The sequence below is a fragment of the Sitophilus oryzae genome, unplaced genomic scaffold, assembly GCF_002938485.1.
Source record: "Sitophilus oryzae breed Bouriz unplaced genomic scaffold, Soryzae_2.0 scaffold_866_pilon_pilon, whole genome shotgun sequence".
In the NCBI taxonomy this organism is placed as follows: domain Eukaryota; kingdom Metazoa; phylum Arthropoda; class Insecta; order Coleoptera; family Curculionidae; genus Sitophilus; species Sitophilus oryzae.
In genome coordinates, this window is record NW_022147490.1 from 1,894,670 (window position 1) to 1,912,747 (window position 18,078).

The window sequence follows — 18,078 nt, forward strand, 5'->3', positions numbered from 1 at the left end:
CTCACAAGAGAAAGGTAGAAAAATGCATGCTTCATTTAGAAATATGTAATAATTATTTTTATTCAAATATGCGATAATTTTTTGTGTGAGTAGTGTATTTAATAGATTTCTTGTAAACAGCTTTTACACATAAGACGAATAAGAAAATTTGCCATGTAATTCCTTAGATGAAATCCAGATTCGGGAAAATATTTGTCAAGTTTTCTCTTTTATAAATTTTTACAACTTACTTTTGTGTTGTGACTGTTTTAGTGGATGAAAAATAAAATTGATTTCCACCGCAAGCCAAAGGCGAATCACCTTGTCCCACACCAAACCAAAGTTTATTCTTCAGAGTGTAAAGTTTTGCTTGTACTTCAGCGAGTTGTTTGGTAACTTCGCTCTTCTTGTCAGTTAAAATCCTAGAAAAGGAAACAAAAAATTGATTGAAAAAATTGATCAAAAATCCAAATCAAATCAAACCAACGCACTGGTCAGTCTTGGTCTCGGTCTTGCTTTTTGTTCAAGACAAACGCCAAGACCGCAAGACGAGACCAGCAGTCTCGCTCATCACTAATCTTTGGCTCTCTTAAGGCCCCCACAGACGTCGTTCTTTTTCGGCAGGATTATTCGACGTGCAAAACTGTTCAGGTAATCACGATCTTGTTGGCGCCCACATACTATTCAGTATTTTATTCAGGCTTTCTTCAGTATTGTCGTGATTATGGATACAACTGTGGCGTTAGCAACGGTTTTAGCTATAAAAGCTAAATATGCTAAGAGAAAACGCTCTAAATGGGCAAAAAAGTGGCTTCTAAAAAGAAAACAGTTCTCTCACATTAATTTGTTGGAGGAATTGCGATTAGCTCCAGACTTTATCGATGCTTTTACTTTTTTAAGTTCTTTTCTAAATGATCCTCGAATCGAGTCAATTCTCTTTTTTACCATATCTATTGTTGCAGTTGAATCAATTTCTTTTAGTTTGGTTAACATAACTTCATATGCCTTATTCTTCATATCTCTGTCTGCCTATTCACTAGATTTAATTTTCCAAAGACAATTTTCCAAAGATTTAATTTTCCAAAGACAGAAAATTTCTGTACATTTCTATAAATTCACTTAAAAATTGTTTACTGCATTGCCTAAAATCAGCCATTTTATAATATACATAAATCACGTACAACACTGCCAATTTTTAGAAATATATATCGTGATTACCGGTACGCATACCACACACCAGAAAAATCAGGTCAAAACAGATTATTTTGAACGCCGGCGATCACGACGCGAAGGTTTTCAGCCACACACCGACCGGATTATCCGAACAGTTTTGCACGTCGAGTAATCCTGCCGAAAAAGAAGGACGTCTGTGGGGGCCTTTACTATAAGGAAAAGAAGGACTCCTGTGTTTTTAAGAGCTTGAATAAATTATAAACTTTCTTACTTTGGTTGTGGCGTTCTAGATCTTTGAGTTAAAATCGGACAAGGGATTTTCTCGTTCGCTATGAGATCGAACACGGACAAACTTGTCGTCGTTTTCTTGTATGACACTTCGCTATCTGAATGTTCTCTAAGAGCCTGAAATGAAATAAGTCACATTTACTTTAAGTAAAAAAATATTTATGAAATTTACAAAACTTTGTTTTTATATTTACCTCTGATCGCTTCCTAACAACTTTTTTCTTCTTTCTTTTCTTTCGAAAAAATTTGATTTTTGTTTTGATTATTTTTTCGTCTTCTTCGCTCTCAGAACTACTGTCAAGATATTCTTTATCCGACAAGGACAGCTTTAGGGTTGCTTTGCATATCTAAAATGATAATAAATACTAAATGTAGATGTAAGTGACTTAACTAAGAATAATTGACAAACTATACTATTGTCTATTTGAATTTGATTTACATACTGCCCTACTTGCCCTACTTAGAAAAATGTTCTGATATAAGAACATTTTTCTAAGTAGGGCAAAGCCGTATTTTAATTGACTTTTCGGAATCAATTATTTTTTTAATTACTTAAAGTTTTAATACAGGTTAATTTAATTTCTTCACATAAACATTATAAATAATAATATTTGATAACTTTGAACACTTTAAACTCGAAAAGTTTTATGGATTATTACCAAATAGGAGTGCTGGTTTTTAATAACTTTTATTGTGTTTTGCCGTCTTTTGCCAGCTTTTCCCGTATTTTATTGTCATTTGCCACCTGTGTAGCTATAATACAGCAAAGTACAGCCAAACGAATGACCAAAAACATGTAAAAAATACAATAACTTTTTATTGATAAGATAAGAAAAATGTGGTGGCAAAGAGTGGCAAACTGGGAGTTAAACAACGCAAGTGATTCCATGCTCATAGTTTAAGAAAACCTTGTTTGCGTTCGATGTTGATCATAATATATCGTTGCGTTCGATGTTGATCATATATATTCATAATATGATCTTGAGAGACAAAATAAAAAATACTAAAATAATATACCTTTGAATTAAAGCAAGATATTCTCTCTTATGTAATACCACACGATAGAAAAAAAAAACGGCGTTAAATACGGCTGGGCTGGTTAAGATCATATCCCAGCTTACTGCCAGTTGACCTTAAGAAGGTAATAACACAGATTAGGTATCCTATAAGTATACAGATAAAAATCTTGTCCCTAATTGGTGGTACGAAAGTTGTTTTTTATGATGATGTGCAAACGAGTCAAATTTCCTGTGCGCAAAAATAAACTCGTGTGAAATAACAATAACCAGCGTAATAGAGAGATATCGCTAAACCGAATAGCGTGCATGGACGTTAATAAGGCCAGGTGTTATTTCCTTTAAGTGAGGTGGTATTAACTCTCTTCGTTTATAGTTATCGGATCGGAAAGAATTCTGATCGCGTCGCGTCCGCTATTTAAACTTAACCTAACTTTGAATTTAAAACTTTGAAATTGTTTTGTTTACTAGGTATTTTAAAACTAAAGGGCTAAAGTGCTTATTTCCAGTGCTTTATTGTTCAACGTCTGCCAGTAGGTTTAGGGCAACAAGCAACAAATTCTCTTAGAAGGGCTAAGTCGTCATCTGCTGTACACCTAAGCCTCTTTATAGGTTCTTTAATATTAGAAGAGGTGGAATCCATATTTTGGGCCATATTTATTAAATTAAAACTAATCCCAGCTACTTAAATATCAAATTACCTAATAAAACTAAAGTAATAATTCAAAACAATTCAAACATAACCTAAAATAAAAGATCTCGCCTGCCGGCCCCGGTTGTCAAATACCCGCACATGCCCATTTAAGCAATTTTTAAACGTTATTTAGAAATAGCGCTTGGTGTAATTGATCCGCAAATTACGTCAGGCGGAAACGTTATTAGCGGGTGTTGCGTTAAAAATTGACTCGCGCATATCGTAACCATGATAAGGTACGCGTAAATACTGGATGACGCTATTCGGTTTTCCGATATCTCTCTAATAACTGTGCCGGTCAGGCGCTGTGCACAATTTTAGAGGCCATAAGTGGGTGTGCTATGTGCGCAAACTAGTCACCTAACTAGTGTCCGATTCCGAAAATTGGAACCACGAAAAACAATAAAGAAAAAACAAAGATTATAATCTGTATAATCTGTGGTAATAACTTTAATATTGATTAAAAGTAATTTTTAAATGGTGTAGTTTAAAATTGGAGAAAGAAAAATAATTTCTTGAAAATTCATCTTAATAATTAGTGATAATTTTTTATATGTTTTATGTCGTGAAAATTATCACCGATGGTGATTTCCCAGCCGTCTCTGACGCCGTTTTTTTTTCGATCATACGGTATTATTCTTTTATTTCGATTACGGTTTACTTCTTAGAAAGACTAAATGGGGTAGTGTTAATTTTGAAATCAAGGGGCAATATTAAAATAAAAAATACCTTTGCCAAATAATATTTATTATAATCATGAATGTTTATTTAACAAATTTTATTAAGAAGTATTATTCAGGGATCTTATATTAGAATTTTAGTTATGAAGATGATATTTTTACTTATCCATAACTTTCATTCATAAAAATACATATACAGGGTGTTTCAAAAACATGTGCCATCTCTCGGGGGGAGATTCCTCTCGTAAAAATTAGATTTATTTTTCCCATTATTTTTTTGCTGTATTTACTGTTACGTCAGTGTTATAAATTAAAAAAAAAAATAATATAAATTAGATTAAATAGATAATTTATTAATCCTATTTTTATTTTAATTATGTTAATAGTGATTAATAAAATTACGTTTATCCCATCGAAGTTATCGAAATGGACAAAATATCGAGATAGAACTTTTAACCGGCATTAGATGGCTTACACAATTTTGCTAACAAAAGAAAAAAAAAATAGTGGCGCACATGTTTTGTTACAAACATATTACAGTGATAACCCATATGCACGTCCCTGGTAAATCTGTTGACACTTTTTTAGCATTGAAATATATAGCACTTATAGTAAATTTTACCCTCAAAATTTCATTCGAATCGCTAAAAGCACTTGGAAGAAAATTATACTAAATCAAAACAAAATAAAGACTTTAATCCATTAAGCTACGGAACCAATCAAAATCGGAACGTGAATGTGATATGAAAAATAATTCTTGTAACAAGAGATGGCACATGTTTTTGAAACACCCTGTATAGAAAAACCAGTGTGATTCAATGTTAAATGGTAAATAAAATAAATAAAATACCCAGTTCTCTTATACTGGGACTTTCATTTTTTATTTTATTTTTTATAATGACAGAAAATAATCAATTTTTTTCACAAGGTGTATCAAAAACGAGACATTCGCTTAAAACAGTGACAGAATAAAATAATTTTAGCTTTTACTATTAGATATCAGGGAACAATATATAAAAAAATCTATTAATAAACGTAGTAACGTCAGCAGCACAGCAACTTCATGAAAATATAATATTAAAGCAAACCTATTAAAAAATAAAAGAGAATGCAGATTTTGGTATTTTATTACCAATTAGGTCGATTACAAAACGACATTGACTTGAATCGATGATCTTTCTAGCTGGAGAATTTCAACAACATAACATAATAATGTTCACAACATAACCTAAATCTAACTATTATAAAACGAGTATTGTTCTATCAAATCTCCACCAGTATCATATATCCTACTTAAACAGCTATTATTTCCTGGAAACCATACTTTTAATACTACACAAAAAAACTCTTGCCCATTCACATACAGTTCGCAGTTCTAGGTCTCTATGACTGTACGATCTGAACCAGGCCCTGCGCACTCTCCGCGAAACGTCAAACCACGAAATTAGTACGACTTCAAGACACCGTGCGCTAGTGTCGCCTGGCGGGAGAAAGCGACAGTCAATAAGAATTTTTCTGTTTTATGATTGGTACGGCTCAAAAGAGGAGCGACCGGCTGAATTTTAAAATTCTTCAGTCTATCCCCGTCGTCTTTTGGGCTTGTTCGTGGTTCGATCTAAATTTTTGTAATTGTTACGAAGTGTTATTGTGTTGACTTTTTAAAAATGGTGTTATATTGCTGTGTGTTGGGCTGTAAATCCTCTAGTAGATCGTCGATTTTACATAGTATGCCAATGGATAAAGAGGTAAGTGTACTTATGTTTTTGACCCGTTTAAAAATTCGTATATGTAGTATTTTTTCAGGGTTATGCAAGTCCAGGAGATCCTCTAAAAAAACTTGCATTTGAAGTATTTTAAAAAAATAAAGTAAAACATAAAAGCCTTAAATAAAATTAAACAAGTCCCTTTATAAAGTTTAATGTTTTTATTGCTTTTGTTGATAAATATTGTTTATATTATAATGTAAAATGTCTGTATAATGTGTATGTATATAACGTAAGGTACTAATCTATATAACGAATTATTTTTTATTCAAATGTTGAATGGATACTATTATAGTATTATTTGATGATTTTTAATAAAATTTTTGTGTTTCATATTGGTTTTTGTATTATTGTTCCGTATCAGTCTTATTAGAAATATTATATACATATTGCTTTTTTCTAAACGTGAAAGAATTAATACTGTTTTTTTTTTAGTTTTCTGTAAAATAAAAGTTATATTTTACAGAATACTAAAAAAAAACAGTATTAATTCTTTCACGTTTGGTAAAAAAGCAATAATGCAATTCAATTTCAAATTCTAAATTCCCAGTACCTGGCGAGACAAATGAAGATTTAGTACATCTTCAAGTCACCGAGCGCTGTAAAACGCGTTCTCGATAAATGACGAGAGTTGCCAATCTAAATGTTTTTGGTCTGTGATCTGAACTGAAGATCTAAATTTTGTCAGGCCACACACAATGCAGTTACGTCAAACAGGGTTACGTCAACGATGTTACGATGCAATCTTCAGCTTAGGGCCTGTCAGTTTTTGAATTGAAGGAAAACTGTGCTTTCACCACACACACAAACATATTGTCAGTTTTAATCGAATGATCTTGAAGTGAACGCTTTTAAATACAAAAAATATACCTCTCTTGCTTTTGTTATTGCAATGGCCAATTACAAAGACAAAAAAAGCGTTTCTATATGAAGGATTGGTTGTTACAATGTGATTCATTATCCCATATGTAGTAAGTGCGAAAATTAGGAACTAATGCAACAGATGATCTTAAAAATTACTTCAGAATAGATAACACATCTTTTAACGAACTTTTAAAGATGGTTCAGCCCTTAATATCAAACAAAAATACAAAAAAACTTCACCTGAACGCTTTGATTTTCGCGCTTTTTAAGTTCCTAAGTATATTCACAAAAAAATGTAATTTTTTCAAAACAGTTTATTAATATTAAATGATTATTATAGAAGGATATTATTTTCACAATGAATTTAGTGAGTTTAAAAATTAAATTTAAATTAGAAATACAATCTTGTAGTAAAATTGCATGTGTGTAGACATATTCACAAAACCTTGTGTAAATTTACCATAATATATTTAGTAAAAAATAACGCCACGTCACGTGACTTCTTGTAAAGCTGATGCGCAGTTCAGGAAAAAGTCTCAGGGCGTGGGTGATTAGTGTTTTTATAATTTATGGGTAAGTATATTATATTAATTATGTTTGTATGTAGATTCGGTAAATATAAATCCAAATCTCGTAGAAAATACAATCTCCATTTATTATAATTATTTGCATAATAATTTTAGCGATTATTTTATGTAAACATAGAACATGTTCCATGATCTCTTTATATCAACACATCTCTAAGTATAATTTATTCTTTCAGACTGTATTTTGGAGGATATTTAATAGAGGACCGGACTAGAGGACTCTATGCAACCACAGTCTCTAAGTTGGTAAGTTGACTGTTTTTAGATTAGATACCTTTTTCTTGCATGTTTTTTTTATATCTAATGGCAATTTTGTTCCCAGTTTAGTTAGGCCCAGAATTCCAGTAAGGTTCTTCTAGACAAGAAGAGATGATATAAAGTATCTTACATACATAAGTTCTGTTTTTTGAATTTTTATTAACCTTTATAATAAATATTATATTTATAAATACGTGTTTTATTAAATTTATTAATATTTACTAACGCTTTATTTTTAGAAAAAAACTAAGTAATTGTAAATTCGCTTTGTGAATTTACAAAAGTAATTGCAAATTCGCTATAATAAAATATTTAAATCTGTTGCTACTCTATAGTAATAGTACAAGAAGTTGGCGATTTTAAAAGATAAATTTATAATGAATAAGTAAATTTACTATTAGATACACATTTTTTACATAAATTCACAAAGAATATTTACACAAATTAGTCATACAGCGATTTTACAAACGAGTTGTAAAACTAGAACGGATGGTAAATTTACTACAATAATCTGTGGCAAGAAATAACCATCAATATTGTTATTAAATTCACAAATTAACTTTTCAATGTATATGTGTATGGGAAAATCTTAACTGACGATATGCAAATCGACAGTTCTGGACTGCCGGCGAACTGTATGTGAATGAGCACCTTTATCCGTTTCAGTGCTAACTAACATGCCCTACGTGCGCACCCCGTGCCAAATCAACCACGCAAACACTCTGTGCCGCGCCCGGCTTGCGCCAGATCACCCTCTGCTCCCTGAACTCGCCCCTGTCCCACTCCGGGTGATCGATCTCGTCGTGCGTGTACTCTCTAATCTCTAAATCGTATTTTCTATTCACCGGCAACGGTTTCCGCGAGGGCGCTCCCGGACTCCGTGACGTCACCTGGACCTTGGGTCTCGAGCCTGGCGAGGACTTCGGGGGTCTCGACTGACGTTTCTGGACGACGGCTGGTGATGGTGGTGGTGGATTGGGCAGGGAGGATTCTTTTTCTTCATCCTTGTCGTCGCGGCCAACCTCGTCGCTGCTGCTGGAAGTGTCGCCTTCGTCACTAAGAGAAATAAAGAGATATTAAGTAAAAGTACATCGGTGTTAATTCATACGATTGTCCTTTATTCTAGAAGTAGTGGTGAGTAAATGCAAGACCAAGACTCCCTTGGTCTAGGTCTTATAGAGTTTAGTCTTGGCCATGTTGCAAGACTCTTGCAAGTCGTACACTTCTTTTAATAGATTTTTAATAGAAGCCCTTTCTAAATAGAAAATCTTTAAATAACTAGTATAATTTATATTTTTCAGTATAATACTGTCAAGAAAAATGGCCTATCCGCCAGAAATTAAAAATGTATTACTGGTTGCCTGCACAACCGCAACGTATCCGCCAGAAATTAAAAGACTTTTTCAGGCGCCATCTTTTAGTCAAGTCGAGAAGTAAGGGAATCAGACAATAGAATTGTCTGGTATGAAGAAGTACGCTTTCCGAGAATTGGGGAAATTTCGAGAAGCAGTCAATAGAGTATATAAGCCGGAGCCATCGACCACTGAGACAGTTTTTTGAAATTTGAATATACCGCGTGGAAATTGAAAATCGGACAATTTGGTGAAGGAATCTTATAAATAGTTAGTTTGTTGTGTGTTATAAGTTAGTAATTGTGTATAAAGTGAGAAAATAAATTCGTTAAGTATTTTATCGTGAGTTTAAATAGTGGACCCACGGAATCCGTAACAATTGGTGTCAGAAGTGGGATTCATGAGGATTTTAAGAAGAAATTAAGTGGATTGGACGATTTTTACACCGAATTTGGGAATTTTTATGGTTGGTACGAGACAGAAAGCGAAGAAAATGGAGGAAGTAAGCAAATTATTGGGCGATTTTATGGAGAATATGAGAAGAGAAAAGGCAGAAGAACAAGAGAGGCTGAGAAAGAAAAGCAGAAGAGCAAGAAAGACTCCGTAAAGAACGAGAAGAAGAGCGAGCCCGACTAGAAAAAGAGAAAGCAGAAGAACAAGACCGCTTACTGAAAATTCTAGAAAATCAAGAAATTAAACAGGACCGGCTTGAGAACATTTTCGAAGATTTGAAAATTCAACGACAACAAGACAAACAAGAAGAACAGGACCGGCTTGAGAGAATTTTTGAAGATTTAAAAATTCAACGACAACAAGATAAACAAGAAGAACAGGACCGACTTGAGAAAATATTAGGTAATTTAGAAATTCGTTTGGAGGAGCGACGTCATAGAGAAAGACAAGAAGATCAAAATCGTCTTAAAAAGAACTTCGAAGATCTGGAAAAAAGACAAGAAATACACCTTCAAGAAGCCGTAGAAGATCTGGAGGAGCGACTTCAACAGAAAATGGAAAAATTAGAGAAGGACCTACAGAAGACCAAGGCACAAGCAAGGACACCTGGCGTTCCTGGAACTACAAACCTCAAGGCCCCGACCTACGATGGACAAACCACCTGGACGATGTACCACCGCCAGTTTGAAGCAGCCGCCGCTGCCAACGGATGGTCCGACCAGGACAAAGCAGCGGCACTTGTCATCGCGCTGCGTGGCCCTGCCTTGGAACTGCTGCAAACTATTCCTGCAGCCCAACAGCAGGAATACGAAACATTGGTTGCTGCACTGGACAGAAGATATGGCGACCAACATCGACGTCAACTTTACCAGGCCCAAATCAAGACACGCCTGCAGAGGTCCGGAGAGAGTCTGCAGGAATTCGAAGCAGACTTACGTCGCCTGGTACACCTAGCGTATCCAGAAGCACCGGAAGGATTTAGGGAAGAACTGGCTGCTCAGTGCTTTATCAGCGGACTGAGGGACAACGAATTGCAGAGGGCGCTGCAAATATCCCGATTTTCTACCAGCAGCGAAGCACTGGTCAGGGCGCTGGAAATTGAAGCTGCTTTTAGCACCATCCCTAGACCGAAGATAAGATCGGTAACGGTTGAGGAACAGCCCGGAAGTTCTCACATACGTTTGGAGGAGATGTTTAGTAAACTATGTGAGTTACTAGTGAACAAGAGTAGCAACAACACCCAGACAGAGAGCTATAGAAGATCACAGGACATAAGGTGCTTTAGATGTGGCAGGAATGGCCACATCAAACAGGATTGCCGCGTTCAAATGCGATCCCGTTCACCATCCAGAGAACGTAGGCACCAGGAAAACTAAAATCAGTCAATACTAAGGGGCGAGTATTGACTGGGGAGAACAGAGCCCCCAGGATTTTTCCATTAGGAGTCTGGGAAGAACCGCTGACAGTTTAGTGATCGACGGGAAGGTCAATGGTAGGAGAATCCGAATGACAGTGGACACTGGCGCTATGGTATCGTTGGTGCGGGCTAACTCAGTGCAAGGGTTGAAGCTGATGCCTCTGAGAAGAAGAGTGTGTTTACGTACAGTTACGGGGGAAATGGCCGTTGTACGGGGAGAGGCTATCGTCGAACTGAAGTTAGGAAATTTGAAGTTCCAGCATAGCGTTTTAGTGGCAGATATTGAAGATGACTTCATCTTGGGCATGGATGTGATTCGTCAACATGGATTTTCGTTCGATCACCAAAGAAATATCCTAAATATCGGAAACGAAGAGTTTATGTTATCTCCAGACGAGGGACCAGGAAGAATGGATGTAAGATCAGCGGAAACTGTGGTGATACCTGGTAATACCGAGAAGATCATATTCGGTAAAGTGGAGAAAATCGCTGGGTGCTGTGTTGGACTGGTACAAAGTAGCGACAACAAACAGGATAGGTACTTAGTAGGAAAATCATTGGTTAACACCGACAAGAATATACCGATCAGAATTGCGAATGTTTTCCCGAATTGTGTCAAGATCCAAAAAGGTGACAAGATAGCCATCTGCGAACCTGTAAGAAGTGTCACCCGATGTGATGAAGTGTCGTCAGCTGTTACACAAAAGGCATCCAAAGAAACACTAAAACATCTAGAACAGCCATGGGATCACTTAACACCTGAGGAGAAACAGAAGGCCAAGCAGTTCCTGCTTAAGCATGGCAGTATTTTTGAGAAGAACAACAGTGGAAGAACGGATTTTGTGAAGCACCGGATTAATACTGGTCATGCTCAGCCAATTCGACAACGTCCTAGAAGGGTGCCCCTTTCAAAACAACAAGAAATGGAGACAATGGTAGATAAGATGCTAGAAGATGGAGTTATCGAAGAATCATCGAGTCCATGGTCATCTCCTGTTGTTTTGGTGACGAAGAAAGATGGTAGTACACGATTCTGCGTGGACTATCGGAAGCTCAATGACGTCACTAAGAAGGACAGCTACCCACTGCCACGTATAGACGACACGTTAACCACACTGGCAGGTTCGTGCTGGTTCTCCACTCTCGACTTAAAGAGTGGATACTGGCAAGTTGGTCTGGACGAGGAAGACAAAGAAAAGACGGCTTTTTCTACAGGAAACGGACTATACCAATTCAAGGTCATGCCGTTTGGATTATGCAATGCTCCAGCCACTTTCGAACGTCTCATGGAGGTGGTGTTAAGAGGATTAACTTGGAAAACGTGCTTGGTTTACCTCGACGATGTATTGGTTATGGGAAGAACTTTTGAGGAGCATTTGCGAAATTTAGAAGAAGTTTCCTTTGGCCGCATACGGAATGCTCACCTGTACTTGAACCCGAAGAAGTGTAGCTTATTCCAGCGACAAGTGGAATTCTTGGGTCATGTAGTCTCGGCAGACGGAATTTACACCGACCAGAAGAAATCGCTGCGATCAAGGATTGGCCTAAACTCGCGACAAACATGAACTTAGAAGTTTTCTGGGTTTATGCACCTATTACAGAAGATTTGTCAAGGGATTTGCCAATATAGCTGCACCCTTACATAGACTTACAGGTGATGAAGTCGGCTACGAATGGAACACCGATTGTGATGTAGCCTTTGGAAGACTTAAGGCGGCTTTATGTTCAAGTCCTATTCTAGCCTACCCGCAACAACAAGGGAGGTATATCCTGGATACCGACGCCAGCAATATCGGCATAGGTGCAGTGCTATCACAAGTGCAAGATGGCGAAGAACGAGTGATAGAATATTACAGTCGAGTTCTATCCAAACCAGAAAGGAATTACTGCGTTACCCGGAAGGAGCTGCTAGCAATTGTGAAGGCAGTTGATCATTTTCATAAATATCTGTACGGCCAAGAATTTTTAATTAGGACAGATCATGCGGCTCTCAAGTGGCTTATGGAGATGAAACAACCTGAAGGTCAAATAGCACGATGGCTCGAGAAGCTCCAACAGTATCACTTTACCATCCAACATCGTGCTGGAAAAATGCATGGTAACGCAGACGGTTTATCCAGAAGACCCTGTCAAACCGATTGTAAGCACTGCTGTAAAACGGAACAACGTGAAGGCACTGTCATGATAAGGAGTTTAAACTTGGAACCGATGAACAGTGGACGACGACACAATTGAGGAAAGATCAAATGGAAGATCCAGACATCGGAGCAATACTACGGCTCAAGGAAGGTAACGGCGAGAGACCACCGTGGCAGGATATTGCGGACAGAGGGCTCGTTTTCAAAGCTCTCTGGGCTCAGTGGAATTCACTGGTTATTGAGAATGGATTGTTAAAGCGCACATGGGAAAGTGCGGATGGCAGCACAGTAACAACTCAGTTACTGGTACCAAGGAAGAAAGTTACCCAGGTATTGGAAGAAATTCACGGTGGTAAAACTGGAGCCCATCTTGGGGTAAACAAGACCTTGAGCAAGCTGAGAGATCGCTTTTACTGGGTGGATTATTGCGAAGATGTCAAGAAATGGTGTCGACAATGTAAAATTTGTGCAGCCAGCCAAGGACCAAGCACTCGATCTAGGGGAAAAATGAAACAATATAACGTTGGACTGCCATTCGAAAGAATCGCTGTTGACATTGCAGGCCCATTCCCTGAAACGCACAAGGGCAACAAGTACGTTTTAGTGGCGATGGATTATTTCAGTAAATGGCCAGAAGTTTTTGCCATTCCAAACCAAGAAGCATCGACTGTAGCTGAAGTATTAGTCAATAATGTCTTCAGTAGATTTGGAATTCCTTTAGAGCTTCACACTGACCAAGGAAGGAACTTCGAGTCAAGACTGTTCCAGAAGATGTGTGATCTGCTTGGTATTCACAAGACTAGGACAACAGCTTTACATCCGCAGTCTGATGGGATGGTCGAGAGATTCAATAAGACCATTGAAGAACATCTCTCGAAAATGGTGGATGAACATCAAAGAGATTGGGATCAGCATATACCACTATTCCTAATGGCATATAGAAGTGCAGTTCACAACACCACCGGACTTTCACCATCGAAGATTTTATTTGGTCGAGAATTACGGTTGCCTTGTGACTTGGTGTTCGGATCACCAGACGACAGCACCACGAACGTAGAGGACTACGCGGATGAACTGAAGGAAAGGTTATTGGGAATTCATAAGGCCGTGAGAAGTAAGATTACGCTAGCCAGTGACCGGATGAAAGCTCGTTACGACCTCAGAGCTAATTCTACGGGATTTCAACAGGACGATATGGTATGGTTATATAACCCACAGCGCAAGAAAGGGAGGTCCCCAAAGTTAACTCCAGCATGGGAAGGTCCTTATACAGTCATCAAGAGGATAAATGATGTTGTGTACCGGATTCAACGCAGCCCTAGAAGTAAGATGAAAGTAGTTCATCTGGATCGATTGAAGAGATATCAGACAGGAAACCTTGATCGGGACGATCAAATTTGAGAAGGGGGGCAATGTCAAGAAAAATGGCGTATCCGCCAGAAATTAAAAAATGTATTACTGGTTGCCTGCACAACCGCAACGTATCCGCCAGAAATTAAAAGACTTTTTCAGGCGCCATCTTTTAGTCAAGTCGAGAAGTAAGGGAATCAGACAATAGAATTGTCTGGTATGAAGAAGTACGCTTTCCGAGAATTGGGGAAATTTCGAGAAGCAGTCAATAGAGTATATAAGCCGGAGCCATCGACAACTGAGACAGTTTTTGGAATTTGAATATACCGCGTGGAAATTGAAAATCGGACAATTTGGTGAAGGAATCTTATAAATAGTTAGTTTGTTGTGTGTTATAAGTTAGTAATTGTGTATAAAGTGAGAAAATAAATTCGTTAAGTATTTTATCGTGAGTTTAAATAGTGGACCCACGGAATCCGAAACAATACCAATGCGTGTAGCAATATTCGGTGGACATAGAGCTACTACATATATTTAGAATCAAAATTAGTTCTTGGAGACAATATACCTCTATACAAAAGTGTGCTTTGTTTGGCCGTTAGGAGGCATCAAATTTCACATTTTTTAATATATTTTAAGAAGCGTTATTCCAATTTGAATGAGATTTGAGGTGCCTTAGCATTTGTCTTTTATAAAAACTAAGAAAAAGTACAGGAAGGGTAAAAACTACCCCCACCCCAACATAAATTTTACTAGAAATATTTTCCAACCCCACCGACGACCGATTTTATTTTCGTAGAATGGCCCTTCTAGTATTTACTACACAATTTGACTCTTGTAAACGCCACCTCGCATACTTTTTAAGGAATTATTTTTCAGAAGCTGATTTACAAAAAATGTTTCTTATCACATCAAGTAAGCGCTATGTAGAATTTTATGTTAGTATCACAAATAATATTTGGCAATAAGCTTCATAAATTTTCAATTAATTAACAATGTGATTTAATTTTCATTGATGTCCTCTAACGGACAAGCAAAGTACTTTTGTATAGAGGCAAATTGTGTCTAATGAACCTACTTTGATTCCAAAAATACGTAGTAGTTGCTATGTCCGCGGAACATTGGGACACGCTGTATATTGAATCAGTACTTCTCTCTTTAAAATTTTAAGTAAAAGTTGTAAAACCCCTTGAAAAACACTATTATCTATATCATATTTATTTATTTGAATGGATTAAAAACATTAGGCGCCTAATACTAAAACTGATATAATACGGGAATATTTAGTAGATTGACAAAAAAAATATACTAATGTTATATTATTGGCTTATTGTTGACGCCTACCATAAATCACATATTTGCTTGCAATAGTTTTGCAGAGACTTTTTTTAATATTTTTTATTTAATAAATTATACTATAAAATGTGAGTAAATAAAAATTTCGTTATACTTCTTTTTAATTATTATCCATGAAAAATGACATAAATGAAAAAATGCAAGACCGTAAGAGTTTTGCATGCTGGATCTTGCACTGGTCGGTCTTGGACTTGGTTTTGCGGATCTAAAGCTACTCTTGATCTTGCTTTTGTGCATGACCAATACCATGACTAAAATCAGTCTAGAAACGTCTAAACGTGAATAAAAAAACATGAAATTCAATCCAAGTCCTATTACATAGAAAGCTTGATAAGATTTGGTTTCAAAAATTGAACACTATAGAGAATCAAGTTCTTTATTAATTAATAAATTTCTTGTAAAATGGAAATCAAATCAAGCTAGTATATTTAGTTTTAAGTAGTCTTTAATTTTAAAGGTTTTATTACTGCAATATTCGGAAAACAAAGACACCAAAATAAATCAATAAAAATCAAAGTATTATTTGTCTTATGCTCAAAATACTTGCATAATATTTTTTGTCTACCTATTCAATAATTTAAAATGTATTTTATTCTTTTTTTGTTCAAAAGTAAATTGATTATTTTGTTACATTTTGGTATAACTAAACCCTAACTTGGTTAACTTAACTTCTAGTATGTCTTACTTATACATTATTTACCCTGTAATATATCATTTTGTTCAGTGACGATTATAGAAAAACATATCATATCCACAAGAGTTATGTAAAGGTAGGAACACCAATACAATTTATCTTCGAGGCCAAACTGCGCAGTCCGGCCATTAAAAATTTTGTTTAAATCACAGAAATTACCATTTACCTGTAAATTAATGACAAACACAACTGTCACTCCCATAGGTCCTCTTGGTGGACAGTGGTGACCTCTGTGTTACCACGGTTACATAATTCTTGTGGATATGATAGGCTCGTTTCTTTTTGCCATAGAATAATGGAAAACATTAAAAAGATAATACTTATACGTAATAGATACCAGAAGACAACTCGAAAGCTCAATAACATTAAATTCAAAAATCATTGTTAAATATAAAATCATTCTAAGATACTTTTGAATAAGAAACTAAAAATAAATTATAAATTATGTATTTAAACAAATAAAAAAAAATACGAAAATAAACAAATTTAATATTAAAAATTATTGTTTTAAAGCGAAATTATTCGCCTATTTATCAAAGATTGTGAATATTAAAACTATGTTTTATTTTCCATTTAAACAAGTTTTAATTTTTCAGTTTTAAAAACCAATCTTGTTATAAAATATTAAGATCGATTTATAAAAAGGCTAATTTTCAAGTTTTACATATCTAATAGTAAAAAATATAATTATTATTGATTTATTTTTCACATGAAAAATAAATCTAACAATAATTAAATAAACAAAAAAAAAATCAACTATGAAATATACAAAAACAATTAGGTAAAACATGCAAAAATAGTGTGCAAAAAATGTAAATCATGTGGTGGTGATCTATGGTGCTTTTAATAGTGGACATCACAAAAGCAAAACTACTTTTGAAATTGGTATCTAATTTTTAACTAAAATAATTTTTTTCTTATTTTTTTTCAATAATATGGAGATTTGTAAGTAGCATAGTATACTCAAAAATATACTTATAATTTACTTACTATTCCATACTGTTGAACTAATGAATGCAACTTAATATTTATTTAGTTATTTGTTCTATAGTATGTCTCCGCATTGTCTTTACAAGAGGAAAAACATTTTCATTATTGACATTTTCAGAAAAATGCATTCTTCATAAAAATTTTTGCTTGTTCTGAAATGGTTAATCCCGTTTATATTTTTCCAAATTTTCATACCGTTTTAGAGAAAATTAAAAAAAAACATGAAAATATAGTTGAATTTTTGGAACTGAAAGCCAAAAGATGTTTCTATGGTAATATCATTTTGACTTCATTCCTACAGTTCCTCAACAATCGGTCAAAGAATGAAATCGAAATTGTATTACCATAGAAAACACCTTTTGATTTTTAGGACCTAAAAAAAATCAACTGTGTTTCCATGTTTTTGTAAATTTTCGCTAAAATGGTATGAAAATTTGGAAAAGCATAAACGGGATTAAACAGTTTAGAACAAGCACAAATTTTTATGAAGAATGCATTTTTCTCAAAATGTCAATAATAAAAAACCGTTTCCTCTTGTAAAGACAATCCGGGGACATACTGTATATTACTCTATATTTCATTTGTTATACATTTTTTATATATACAAAATGTTAATAAATAATAGAAATGAAATAACAGTCATTAGGCAGTGTTGTATTTTATTAATTTAATAAAATATCGCCTTTTCTATTATTCTAGAATCTATGATTTTAGAATGCGTATAAAGAAATTATTTAGATGCTATTTCTTATCTTTACAGGAAGATGTACAGTTCTACTATGATTGTGATTTTGAATATCTTATAGGTTCATTTATCTGTTGACTCTTTCAGCGCATCAGTTTTTAGTTTCATTGGCAATATTTATTTACCATCAAAAATTGTATTGATGATGTATGCAAATTATTATTTGACACCTCGACTGACACCTAAACATTTTCATGTACTTTAATGTTTAATATATTTTGTTTTGAGCTCATTTTGGTGATTTTTTTAAACAATTTTTAGCTAAATTATTTGACATTTTA

At 35.1% G+C, this 18,078-nt stretch overlaps 1 protein-coding gene across 2 annotated transcripts in view; it reads right to left on the minus strand.

Annotated features, from left to right (window-relative positions):
* The window catches only part of LOC115890471 (cytosolic carboxypeptidase Nna1-like), a 109,743-nt gene that overhangs the window by 9,132 nt on the left and 82,533 nt on the right, over positions 1 to 18,078 (minus strand). For both annotated transcript variants that reach the window (XM_030910711.1, XM_030910712.1), the window contains exons 13-16: positions 8,148 to 8,358; positions 1,635 to 1,787; positions 1,424 to 1,557; positions 231 to 401 (exon numbers count right to left, since the gene is read on the minus strand). In XM_030910711.1, the coding sequence (XP_030766571.1) occupies positions 231 to 401; positions 1,424 to 1,557; positions 1,635 to 1,787; positions 8,148 to 8,358 (669 nt within the window). The remainder of the gene's footprint in view (positions 1 to 230; positions 402 to 1,423; positions 1,558 to 1,634; positions 1,788 to 8,147; positions 8,359 to 18,078) is intronic.